The 13,929-nt window shown below is 43.0% G+C and overlaps 1 protein-coding gene across 4 annotated transcripts in view; it reads left to right on the top strand.

Moving 5' to 3' along the window:
* PSMA6 (proteasome 20S subunit alpha 6) overlaps positions 1-13,929 on the top strand; it is a 32,784-nt gene that overhangs the window by 2,348 nt on the left and 16,507 nt on the right. For 2 of the 4 annotated variants that reach the window (XM_082737832.1, XM_082737830.1), the window contains exon 1: positions 9,759-10,430. The exons of 1 other annotated variant lie outside the window; for it this stretch is intronic. In XM_082737832.1, the coding sequence (XP_082593958.1) occupies positions 10,355-10,430 (76 nt within the window). In that variant the 5' untranslated portion in view covers positions 9,759-10,354. Of the gene's footprint in view, positions 1-9,758; positions 10,431-12,006; positions 12,110-13,929 lie in introns of those variants that run through there. One more of the 4 variants, XM_082737829.1, reaches the window with a different exon arrangement.

Genomic DNA, 13,929 nt, shown 5'->3' with positions numbered 1-13,929 from the left:
ATATGTATGGGCTCAGCAGAGAACCACTGAAGGGCCTAGAATATGACCCATTTTTCTACTTGCCTCCATTCTGTCCCTTCTTAGTGACTTGAGACCTTGTTCTCTTCAGTCAATTCCTTTCCACTGGCTCTTTTCCCATCTAACTGCAAACACCTTTGGGCTTGTGGCCCAATAAAACCATGTCTTGCTAGGGTTAGTTTAGTAGACAGGTGTCTCAAGGGAAGGCACCATCTCTACCCCCTGGTTTCTTTCCAGTTAAGCATTCCTACCTGGGTGGCCTGCAGACACTCAAAGTCAGCCATTTTGGAAACCACTCATCTTCACCCCAAAAGAGTGACTTCCTGCCTTACTTTGTTATTTTTTCTTATTCTTTCCCTTTACTTGCATATTTATTCAGTTAGCAAACTGTTGATGTTTACCTTCAAAGTGTCTGTTGTGGGCAGTCAACTCTTTTTTTTTTTTTAAAGATTTTATTTATTTATTTGACAGCGAAATCACAAGCAGATGGAGAGGCAGGCAGAGAGAGAGAGAGGGAAGCAGGCTCCCTGCGGAGCAGAGAGCCCGATGCGGGACTCGATCCCAGGACCCTGAGATCATGACCTGAGCCGAAGGAAGTGGCTTAACCCACTGAGCCACCCAGGCGCCCCATGGGCAGTCAACTCTTGACTACATTTCCAAAAGAAGTTCTTTTTTAAAAAGGCTTTGTACATGAAGATATTCATAATAGTATTATTGATAACACTGTAACTAACTAAATGTTCAAAACAAGGGAATGAAAAAGTAGGTATAATTTTATATGTTACAGTAGTTAAAATGATTCTTTGTGTGTTGGCATGGATTAAATCAAAGAATATCTACAAAATGGCATGTCTAATATCCCATTTTTTAAATAGGGAAAGGGAGAGAGGGAGGGAGGCAGGCAGGCAGGAAGGACTGACCTATGGGAGGAAAGAAACACCTGGAGAAAAGTATCTCAAAGAAATAACATCTTGGGGCCGCCTGGGTGGCTCAGTGGGTTAAAGCCTCTGCCTTCAGCTCAGGTCATGATCCCAGAGTCTTGGGATCGAGCCCCGCATCGGGCTGTCTGCTCTGCGGAGAGCCTGCTTCCTCCTCTCTCTCTGCCTGCCTCTCTGCCTACTTGTGATCTCTGTCTGTCAAATAAATAAATAAAATCTTTAAAAAAAAAAAAAAAAAAGAAATAACATCTTGTTGATTCCAAAATGTTAATAGGTATCTCTGGGTGTTAGAATTATGGATGATTTTTCTTTCTTCTTTTCATTGTCCACACAGTCTGGAAGTGTTACAACATATGTGCCATACTCCACCGAGGCACAAATATGGTAGATACTAAGATTCCCAGGTGAGTGTGAGGCACACACCCCACAGGCAGGTTTTACAAAAAGAATAAAGGAAAATGTACCTCACAACCTCTGGCCCCTTAGCTGGGCCAAAGATGTAAAGGAGTCAGAGAAGGGAAAAAGATAAAAGAGGTTTCTTTGGAGAGAGTCATTGCCAGTCTCTGAGTTCCTTGGGTGTCCTCTGACCCCAGGACCCCAAGAAAGATGCCTCAGTAGGACGACTTGGAGATTCTCCTGAAGTAGGGGTGACCCAGAGTGCTGATGTCTGAGAACGCGGAAGCTTCTGTGGATGGGGCCTGAGTCTGCCTGCAAATATTGAAGATGACAGAAGGGTTGACAAGGGTCATAGGAAAGAGAACCAGAGAGGACTCTGCCTTGAGAGGTCTGATGGGAGCCAGATGTTGGAGGGAATTAGGGTTGTCTTGGGCTGGAAGGAAACTTCTGGGTGCTCAGAGGGTTGAAGAAGGAGCTGCAAGTGGCCACCTACATATAAATATGTATGGGCTCAGCAGAGAACCACTGAAGGGCCTAGAATATGACCCAGAGAAGAGCATCTTCTTTGCCAGACTCACCAGAAACACAAGCTTTAAACATCTGCTAGGCCTAGAAAGTATTAAGCCACCCATTCTAACCTACCCTCCCCATCCTAGATCTCCACCGCCCACCCTCCACCTTGGCTAGGGCCAATTTTGAGCCAAGAGTGATTACAGAGGAAAAGCCAACCATGCTTTCCACTAGAGGCTTTAATCTGAAATCAACTTAAGATGATAGATTAGAAATGATGTAGTGCTGTTTGGAATTTTTGTGGTTTTGGAACTGGATATTCTCATTTCTGGATTGAGACTGCATTTGTTACTTAAAATGACCATAGCACCGCATATTATCGAAGGAACAGAGAACTAATGGGACCTGCCAGTTTTCAAGTAGAGGCAAGAAAGAGTGTGAGAGGAAGAATCACACTGTAGTTTTATCACAGTCTGTTCATCATGCCTGTTACTAGAACCTAGATGCCTGTTTCCATCATTTCTTGCCCCCACAAAGGTAACCACTATCTAATCCTCTAATAGTAGAGATTCGTTTTGCCTGATTTTGTACTTTATATAAATGGAATCATTCAGGACGTGCTCATCTGTGGCTGGCTTCTTCCTTTAAGTCGTAGGTGAGGTCCATCCACAATGTTGCATGTAATTGTATTTCATTCATTTTTGTTATTATACAGTGTTCTGTGCTGTGAATGCACCACAAATTACTGTGCTGTTTAAATAGTTCCTAGTTTTTGCCTATTACAAATAGCACTGCTTTGAATAGTATATTACTTTTCACAATGGGTGGAGACTAATTAAAAAATCCCTTGCAAATATTCTTTCCCTTCCGTTCTCATGATGACTACCCCAGTTCAGGACTTCAGAAACTTCCACTTGGACTATTAGCAATAGCCTCCTGATTGATATCCCCATGTATAGTTCATCATATACACTGCCACCAGGTTTATAGTCCCAGAGCACAATTCTAATCTTGCTGCTTCCCTAACTCAAAACCATTAGATGTTTCCCTATTGCCTTCCAACCAGAGCTAAGTTCCTTAGCTTAGGCAATCAAGGCCTCCTCCCTGCATTTGTATCTTAATCTAGAACATTTGTGAGTCCAAGTCAAGCTAGACCATTGCCAGGTCCTAAATACAGGCTCTTTTTTCTTCTGCTGCTTTTCTTTTCTTGCCACTCCCACTGCCCCAACAACTAACATGCCTGCTAGAGTTCTTGTTGTCCTAAGCTGAGCTCAGACACACTTCTTCCACCAGGCAGTTTACATTCCCTATGGCCCAAGGTTACAGTGCTCTATTAGACTTGACCTCATGTATCATGAACTGCCTCCTGCTAGTGTTGCTTTCATTCATGTTTCATCTTCCCCACTGATGCAGCCCCCAGCTGGTTCATCTCTGCGTGTCCCAGAGCAGCCAGCCCAGCTTTTTACCCATAGAAGAGGCTCAGTACATGTTTGTTGAATGACTTTGGGGAAGTTGTCTGAAAATGTCTTCCTGATTTTCACCTCCAGTTCCCACTTCCCCTTTGAGTGAATTCCCCTCTTGCTCCACAGTAATTTGTGTGTGAGCTGAATGGCTCAAGAACAGTCTCTAGTGTGTGATATTTTGGCTGATCCTCAGGAAATAATGAGAATTTCTCCATGCCACTCTCTCTGATTATTACCATTTAAACCCCCAATGTCTTAAATGAGTGAATATTTATTAGGCTTCTACTATGTATAAGGCACAGGGATAACTGAAATGAAATTTGCGTCTTACACCTGTAAGACGTATTCCAGAATTTTTTATCTTGGAAATGTTTTAGATCTGTTGTCTGGTTGACTTTTGAAAGTTGTCTTTGTTTCACTCCTGTGGATGAAATGTACCCTGCGAGAAGTTTGGGGACCTCAGCTGAGGTCCATCATGTCATTTCAAAGCAAGGAGAAAATAAGATTGGAGCACTCTCTTGCTTTCCCATCAATAATTATCTTCTCAAGAACTAGTTCCTAAATTAGTGACTGAAAATATTGTTTATAACATCAGAAATCTCATTCATTTGTTCTCTCCCCCATTACCCCAAGAGAGCCTGGCTCTTTCTGAGCGTCAGAGATGACTTAATTTTGTGGTAAGAGAACAGGAATTAGAGGAAGCCAATTAGGAAACCTCAAGGAAGAGGAAGTGTCTCTAGTCTAAAGGGAAGGCTATTGAGTCTTATTTCCTCTCTGTTCCTAACTCACTCTCTTGGTGCCTGGCCAACTTCTGTACCTCGCTTTCCTCACCTGACCAGGGGTCTGGAATGAGGGTAATGGTGAAGGTGGTGAGTAGAGTAAATAAAGTTAAATAACATTCATAAAGACCCCAAGATGGTAGCCATGAAAATCTTATCAATGAATTGATTGATGCTTACGGTTCTCATCCCCGCCCGCAGCTATGGGTGAGGCTGCATGTGTGTGGGACAGGGTGGGAAAGAAAGGGCTGCTTTCCAAGCTAAGAAAAATAGACTTTCACTTCTGAACAATAGCAGAGTGCAGTGCAGGCTGGTGCAGTCCTTGGTTTCCTGCTGTACTAGGGAGAGATCAAAGCAACAGCCAAAAGTCCAGTCCTTATTCACCAGTGTCCTCCCACCCCTTCATAAACAGAGCTCTAAGTTGAGTTCAGATCTATTTTAGGTGGCTTATTTTCACTGCAGTGGTTAATTTTTTTTTCCTCTATGCCTTTAAGGTGGGTACAGTTTCTTCTTTTGAGAGAAGAAACTGAGGTCATGGTCATCAGGTAGTCTGTGGCCAGGCTCAGATTGTACTTCAGTGCTTCTGACACTCATAGCAGAGCCTGACCATGTTCAAGACTCCCACCCTTCTCTTCCCCTTCCGATTTTTCACTGGAACATTTGCTGTTTTCTCAAGCTATGAAGGGCTTCCTGTGTTAACATGCCTAAGGGGAAGTTGTATGTTAAAAACCACCAACGGTTAAGCCCAAGCCAGCTGGGGTCTTCCATTGCTTCTTTCAGTATTCTGGGGAGACCCATGAGAATGCTCAGTGTTTTTCAAGATCTTTGGCTTCCAGAAACAAGATTAGTCGAGCATTTGATCTTCATTTGAGGGGAGCCTGGGAAAATAAGAGAAATATCAAAAGTTCTAAGAGGATACTACTGAAGTTTTTATAGCTAAAAATTAAGAATGAACTGAAAACTAAAGATTTTGGCTCTAAAAAAAAAAAAAAGATTTTGCTCTATTGAAGTGGCACATTCCTGGGTAGTTTTAATTAAATGTCCTTTAGATTAGGCTGATGCAAGTTAATTCCCTTTCAAATCGAAGGACAGCATTCTCACTATTGGTGATGACTAAGAGAATCCAGGCATAGAATGATATTGGCTGGTAAGGAAGGCTGGAGCAGGAGGGAAATGACAGCTGTGTGACTGCTATGTTGACAGACATCGTACTGTACCCACCACTGGTACTGAGGATGAGAGCACCAAACTAGACGTTATGCACAAGGGGGCAGGGGAGTGTTGCTTTTTTGGCATCTGGTCAGGTAAAGGATTTGAAGGGCTTTCAAAAGTGCCTCATGTAAGTTGCAGAAGCACACTATACCCCGCATTTGGTGCTTCATTTGTCCTCTTTTGCCCATAAATTATAGAACTGAAGTATAAAAAAATCATTTTTCTCCTCCTCGGAGACTCAGCCTGAATGACAGCTCTCAGGCAGCCGACCATAGCTACGGGGGGTGGGGGGGCGGGAGGGGGCGGCAGGAAGAACCACAGGACTGAGACTGCTGTGAGATACAAATAGGTAAAGCTATGATTACAGCCAAGTTCTTGCCCTCGGCCCCCCGGGGAGCACCTGATTGCAAAGTGTGGCCAGGGAGCTGGGCAGAGGTCTACCTCCCTCCTGCTGGTCACCCAAGCTGCTACATCTCTACCTCTGTCCTGCTTGCTATCAATCTTTGGGTCCCCTTAACCTCAAGAAACCCTAACTCTTTTGAAGTACCCCATTACCAGTGCTTACGGCCAACTCACAGGGCATTGTGTTTTAGCATCTGCTAATATCGCATGGAAACAGAGATCAGCTTCATTCTTACATTCCCTGGCTCACTGAACTGCTAGCAGAGCAACTTAAGCTCAGGACTAAATTCTTATCTTGTCTTTAAACACCATGTGATTCAGCATGTCTGCAGTCAGTCACTGGGAATATATGCTGCCACTTTTTACCTTTGCCTTGTGGGTAACCCCAACCTTCCACCTACCTCCACCCCCAGGGGAGATTATGGGCCTTGCCAAAAGGAGGGCCCCCAGGAGATTTTCCAAGGCTCACAAGATGTCAAGTCATCTCTAAAATTTTTCAAAAAACCAGAAAGTCATTTCAAAAAGTCTAACTTGGTGGCCCCACAGAGAGGAAGATCAAACTTTCCACACAGACACAGCAAGTCTGCCCCCATAGGCCTGTATTAAAGCTGCAAGGGCACTGACAACTTTGGTGAAAGAGTCCCCACCCCGGGGGAAGTCCACCTGGGTGAGTAGATTAGCTGCTGCTTGGTACCCAGTGGCACACACTTAGTCTGCTTCCCGGGGATTTCCCTCAGCAGTGGAATCAGCAAAGGGGTTTGTCTTTCTGAAAGATTTCCCAGAGGAATTCATTTGCCTCAGTGGAAAAATCTCAAATTCTAACATAAAATCACTGACCTTTTAGGGTTTTAGAATTCGGGTTTCTCATTCATCCACAAATCTCTTCAAAGAAAGATGATTAAACACAACAGAAAACACAAATAGTGAGCATGCATATTCACAGAATTATCTCAATGCTTGCTGCATGGTAGACATGGTTTAGCATTGAGGATACACTGGGAGAAGCACAGATGTGACCACTGCCCTCAAGGATGTTTTCATCGCAGATTTCAGTTTGTGTTTGTGTGGAAAATGAGGTTTCTTCCAGGAAATATCCTTAAGAGTGTTAAAATGTATATACCATTCAAAATCCAATGCCTCTTTCAGGGCCCAGCTTAAATGCAATCTCAAGAAGGGATTAGGATGTCTTTGAACCTGTGAAATTCTCATGGCTTACAGTCTGTATGATTTTAAATATCCCATCACTGTATGGCAGGGACTACTCAGAGATGCCATATAGCAGTCATGTCTACATGGGAAGGAAAGGATTGCAGCTATGAAAACATTTCTCAGTTAGTCCCTTTCTTTCTACTGTTTGCAGTTCAATTTAAGAGTACTTTATTGAACTTGAATGAGCCAAGCCCCTTGTCAGAGGTGTCGGAAGACACAGAGATGAAAAGCATCCAGCCTCTCTTCTGCCAATCTTTGGTGAAGTCTACACACACAATTCTTTAAATCATATAATTACCAATATTTGACCATTTTGACCTACAAAAATAAATGGCCATTGCATTTGGTTCAGGCTAATAAAAGATTCAAATTAATGACATGCACTGGACATATAGGGGGGAAGAGATAGATTGGTGGATTTGAACTTCTTCAAAGAGGAGGTGGCAATGAGTGGTCCTTGCAGGAATAGTATGGGGGAACTAGGAGAGCTGGAGGAGTGTTTAAGCAGTGGTGCTCAGGGCAGTGCTGTGGTGTGTATCCCTGTGATAGAAATAGGCTGATGAAGTAGAAACAGAAGGCTGAAAACACAGGTATAGGTCAACTGGTAGAAAACTCTAAACTCTAAGCAAAAGACTATTTTATTCAGTAGTGCAAAGAAATGTAGGCAGGTTCGGCTCAGGACATGATCCCAGGGTCCTGGGATCGAGTCCCGCATCGGGCTCCCTGCTGAGCAGGGAGCCTACTTCCACCTCTCTTTCTCTGCCTGCTTCTCTGCCTACTTGTGATCTCTGCCTGTCAAATAAATAAATAAAATCTTAAAAAAAGAAAGAGAGAAATCAATCAATCAATCAATCAATCTAGGCAGGGAACCAACTCAATGTGAGCTTAGAGTTTGCTCCAGAAAAAAATGATTTCAAGAATGTGGATCAACAAGAAGAGACTGTATGTGCCAGAACAGGCAAACTGTGAAAAGGATCTAAATTCAGACAATGGCAGTGGGAATGAAAAGCAGATCTATCCTATCCCATAGGAATAATCAATAGGATTTGGTAACTGACCAGACAGAAAAGCAACAGTAACTGCAACTGTTTCATGAGTGCTTGTTATGAGCTAGGTACTTTGTTAGTACTTCACTTGCCTTCCCTCATTTAATCCTCACAGCAGCTTCCATAAAGTGAATCTTATCCAAATTTAATAGATAAGGGAATCCAGGCCTGGGGATTTTGCATTAAGTCGCATATCTAGTAACTGTCACAAATGGCATTTAAGTTCAGGTTTAAATAGAAATGTACTTCTAACCCTTATGCTGTAAGTGATTCATTCATTTGACTAATATTTATGCTCAGCATTTTTCAAGTTGCCCGAGCTATACTAGTGAACAACACAAAGATTTTTGCCCTCATGGAGCTTAGTGGGGGTGGGAGGGTGGGATTAATAGTGAACAAAATTATGAATTACAGAACAGAAAAAAGGCAGAATAAACAATGATCATGATTATATAAGGACAGAGTAACTAGCTTTGGGGAGTTGAAGACTGCATCAAGGTTTTGGCTCTGAGGACTTGTGAAGTGTGGTACATGGGGCAGTAACTGGTTTGGTGGGGGAAGAGATGAGATGATGAGCTCTGTTTTAAACACACTGGGTTTTGGGCGCCTGGGTGGCTCAGTGGGTTAAGCTGCTGCCTTCGGCTCAGGTCATGATCTCAGGGTCCTGGGATCGAGTCCCGCATCGGGCTCTCTGCTCAGCAGGGAGCCTGCTTCCTCCTCTCTCTCTGCCTGCCTTTCTGCCTACTTGTGTTCTCTGTCAAATAAATAAATAAAATCTTAAAAAAAAAAAATAAACGCACTGGGTTTTAAGGTACTACGTGTCTCAGTGTAAAAAACACCCATCAGGTAATTAGGTAAGACTGTGCTCCATGGGGCGCCTAGGTGTCTCCAGAGAAGGGTTCAGCTAGAGATCTAGGTTTGGGAGACATCAACATAGAGGGCACCTGTGGGACCTGAGTTCACCCTCCTTAGCAGCCATACAGAGACTCTTTTCGACTATTCAGGCAGTTTGGGAATTACAGTACACTAAGATTGCTCAGAGCGTAAAGGGAAAAAAAGCACTGAAAAGGTCAGGAGGAGTTGGTCCTGAGAGTAGGGACCTGAACCAGAAGCAAGTGACCGCTTTTATCACTGCACTTGGAAATCAGCCAGAGCTGGAAAGTACCCTGTGTGCCAGAGATGCTGTTTGCATTTAGTATTTTCTTAATCATGTTTCAGTTTTGGATTTTTTTCAGGTTAATAAAATAGACGTTTATCTTTAAAGAACATTCTTGAGAATTGAAGCTTCCTTAAGAAACTCCTTGAGAGGTTCTTATACATTTTTTCCTTTAAATGCAAAGTGAGTTTAGGGGAAAATACATTAAGGAGGTAGGAATCCCTACTTTAGTATTACTTACAGTAGGCACTTAAAGTGCTGGAAACCTTGGCATAACCTGACTTTCTAGTGCACAAATTATTTGGGGGGGTAGGTGTGGAGGGCGGAACAATACTAGCCTAACGTCATGTTTTGTATTTTATATTGGTTAAATAGGGGTGTGCTTGCGGGAGAAGTCAAAATAGGCACAATTTTACAAGGCCCCCTGCTGTTTTAAGGCCATCTGCTATTCTCCCAGAGCTACCTAGTTCGCTCGGAATTACATCAGTTTATTCAACAACAGCCTGCTATACGCCCTGTCCTTTCTGTTCTTCAGTTTCAATCAAGGCAACTTAACCTCGTGATTCCTCCATTACTCCTCTATTTCCTGGTCCACCTCTAACCCAAATTTACGGTTGCTGGTCAAAAGGACTTTGCCTGGCCAGAAAATTCTGCTCTTTCCAGAACCCGTTCCCTTCTGTACCTAAAGTAAACGGTTACTGTCGCAGCGGCTGCAACCCATTTTTCCCTGTAGTAGGAAGGAAAGTGGGTGGGTACAGATTAGGAACAACGCCAGCAATCTAGACACAGGCTGGATATACACGTTTCAAAACTAACAACGTAACAACAAGTAACAACTAAATACACCATCCATTTAAGTCCCACCGGTAGACAGATCACTACTCTAGGCCCTCAGAAAGCTTTTTCGTCCTTGCTACTGCCAATTCACTTTCCAGATGAAAGCTCTAAAACGCCACTACCGAAAGTCCACCTTGCGCCCAGCCGTGGGACTGGCGCAGGCGCACATCGAAGGCCGCCGCTGCTCTTCCCACCCCCAATGAGGGGTGGGGCCTCGGAGCTCTCTCCGCGCCTGAACCGACGCTAGAGTCGAGAGTTCGGCGCGCAAGAGCGGACGTAGCCAGCCGGTGCCCCGGAAGCAGTCGTTGCCACTTCCGGGGGGATTTGTACGCCTGGTGCGGGAGCTACGGGGCTCAGAGACAGTGCTTGAAGTGGTGGGTGCGCCAACATGTCCCGTGGTTCCAGCGCTGGTTTTGACCGCCACATTACCATTTTTTCACCCGAGGGCCGGCTCTACCAAGTAGGTGAGTGAACCGAGTCTGCCTTTGGTCCACTCGAATTGCTCTGTCATGGTATGGCCTGGAGCAGGCAGACGCGGCCGGAGTGTAGTCCGCGGGCTGAGGCATGGCCGGAGCTGGGACGGGAGAAAGGCCGAGGCTGGGTCCAATCCCGTGGTGTTCCCTCCCCTGTCTGGAGGAGGGATCCGGGTCCCGATGGCTGAAGGCCTCGGCTCTTCAGGGTGAGCGGCCGCACCTCCTGGACACAATAAAGAGTTAAGGAAGGTAGGACTACAGTTGCTGACTCTGGCTTCCTGACGCCTCTTCACTTGTTACATACAGTTTGGCCTGGGTGGGCCCACCGTCCGTACTTCTCTCAGGGATAATTGGCTCCTTAGCCTTGCCATTGAAACGCTCATCTCCGTTTTCCTTTGTTTGCAACATGCACTTCCTTATCCTAGTTAACTGTGCATTGGCATTTAGAACCTTTTATGTGCCAGACTCTGTGCTGGTGCTAGGGGGTGCAGAGATGTCACACACTCTCCTGTACTGAAGCGCACAGCTGAAAGGGAGTGACAGATACGTAAACAAACGAATAAAAAGAAAAATGTGTCAGATTACAAGTGTCTACAGGGCTCAGGACATCTTTGGAAAACTGGCAGATAGAATGAATGAATGTCAATTCTAGAGAAACTAGCATCCCCTTTTAACCGACATCTGAATGTTTCTAAGCAGTTTAAAGCTGGTTCTGAATTGTAGGTGAGGTACGGTGAACTAGCTATCTCCTGCAGAACAGCTGTAGTGGAAATAAACCCTAAAGTAGCTATCATTCATTCAGTGTAACAGTGTAGTGTGTTGGATCGAAGTGGTGTCAGGGTTTAGATTATAATTATAACCCCGATCTTTAAACTCTTGCCATGGAGAATGTAGCATCTGGAGAATCTGATGTATATCTAGCCCCGTGATTCTTTGATTTTTGAGTGAGTTTAGCACCTCACTGCTTTGGGGAGGACAGTAATTTCATTTGTGCTTGGAAATCATAAGGAGAGAGTTGGGATATAAATGAGGTTCTCTCTACCTGTAAACTTTAGAAATAGAGTTAAAGATAACTTAGAATGGAGCTTAGCCAGTATATGGCTACATACAGTATATAATGTAGCAAAAAACAAGGGTAATTCATAACCCTTTTAACTCATCCCCAATTGAAAAATAGGATCAAACAAGAGAGATGCTAACTGTATCCTCAAGAAAGTTTCATTTTTAGTTTCTTTCCCGAGTTTTAAAGAATTTTTCTATTTTGGGTCACTGCTTTGAATGTTCTGTATTGTGGTTTTTAATGTATGAACAGGAAAAGTCAGACCTGCATTTTGTTTTTCTATACCATATTGTGAAATCCAGCCATAAAGCAGTCTTTAATGCTTCCCAGATTTTGGTGAGTAGAAAGACTGGATATAATGTCAGTTAAATATATATTTTTTTAATTTGGAATAAAATGTGTGGTCCAAACAAGGTTAATACATAGACAGGATAACTTTTCAGTTCTGCCTTGTTAATTGTCTCTGCTATCAGGGCACTAATTAGACATTGCTAGGAAAAGGAAAGTGAAAGAATAGTTAGTATGAACAAGCAGTATAGTGGTGAAGCATTCAGGCCCTGGAGCCATACTTGGATTCAGATCCCTGCATGTTCCGTACTAGCCAACTTGGGCAAGTGATAAATAACATTAGTCTTAGTTTCTGTTTACAAAGTTGGGTTAATAATTCCTTTTTATGTGGTGGTTTTGTGGATTAAATACAATGATAGATGTAGTGCTTAGTACAGTACTGAGTAATCGGTAGATGTTATTAGATGCCTGTTTGATTTTTTTGGCGCCTTTTATTTTTTCCTGATCTATTAGATTGGTAGCTTTGTAGACATGAGTATTTCCTTTTTTATGGTCCATCCATGCTTGATTCTCTAGTGAAATATTTGTACATGTTGATAATACTGTAAATGCTATTTATGAGTTTATAAACTTTAGAATCCACCAAAGACGAAGCATATAGGAAGTATGAGTGCAAATTGTTAACTTAATAATGGGAAAATAATATAGAAAAATGAGGAGATAACAGGGAAGGAAGGATTAGTGGGAGGGTGAGTGTATGCCTCTCATCTTCCATAGTTGGTACTCAAAAGATAAATGTAATCTAACATTGATAAATCAAAAAAGTATAAATTTAAAGTTACAATGCTAACCATAATTATAAACAGTGTTTGCTCCCAGGGAGTAAGAGAAAGATTTTTTATTGTCATTTATACTCTGTAGTAACTATGGAAAAATTTCTTTTAATGGGTGTATTCAAGGGGTGTCTGGTATGTGTATAGAAAAAACTGTAGAGCTATACATAGAGCACCTAGCTTTAAAATCTAACTTCCAAAGTTACCCAAGGTTTCAGTTGGGAAACTAAGGCCCAGGTGGGACAAAATAAACCTGATTACTTTCAGGCTTTTCTCTTCTGCTTGCTGATCCTTTGCTGGATAGGTCTGGCAAGGAAGGGGAGAGGAGTGGCACTTGAATTTGTCTGCCTGGTGGATCTGAGCATTGCCTAGTTGCATCTGAGGGAGCATACTGATAAGGAACAGGAAAGAAATGGACCAGTAGAAATAGATTGGAGAGGACAGTTTTCTAATCTAGAAATACCAATCTGGCATTGGTATTGAAGCTAGGATTCTTGGGTTCAAGTCCTGCTCCACACCAACTATGAGAACTTTTCATTTGTAAAATAAAAATACTAGGGCTGACAGCCCTCTAAGGATTTAATGACTTAATAGATGTGCTTAGAACAGTATCTGTCACATAGTAAGGGCTCAGTTACTGATAAAAATGGAATCAAGAGTTCTATAAATAAATGGACTGAGAAGTACCTACCGTTTGTATCTTTTGCTATTAAAAAAATAGTTTTAAGGGGCACCTGGGTGGCTCAGTGGGTTAAAGCCTCTGCCTTTGGCTCAAGTCAATCTCAGGGTCCTGGGATCAAGCCCCAAATCAGGCTCTCTGCTCATCGGGGAGTCTGCTTCCCTCTCAATCTCTGCGTGCCTGTCTACTTGTGATTTCTGTCTGTCAAATAAATAAATAAAATCTTAAAAAAATAGAGTTTTAAAGTATTTCTGAACCCATACTTTTCATGCCCTCTTTGATTTGAAATTAATTAGACTTGAAATTAAATATGTGCATAAACATAAATGCATATGTATTGTAACTACACACAAAAAAAGTGTTTAATGAAATCAAATACTGCTGTTTTCAAATCAAGTAGGCAGAGAAGCAGGCAAAGAGAGAGAGGAGGAAGCAGGCTCCCTGCTGAGCAGAGAGCCGGATACGGGGCTCCATCCCAGAGCCGTGGGATCATGACCTGAGCTGAAGGCAGAGGCTTTAACCCACTGAGCCACCCAGGTGCCCTAGCTTCCAAAAATCTTAATAAAAAGTTTCTAGCATGAAGCTTTGAAATTAAATACAGGCATGTTCTGTAGAACCTGCCTAGAATAC

This window comes from Mustela nivalis, assembly GCF_964662115.1.
Source record: "Mustela nivalis genome assembly, chromosome: 6".
NCBI lineage: Eukaryota > Metazoa > Chordata > Mammalia > Carnivora > Mustelidae > Mustela > Mustela nivalis.
The sequence above is the reverse complement of the archived record's forward strand: the minus strand, read 5'-3'. Positions and strand labels throughout refer to the sequence as shown.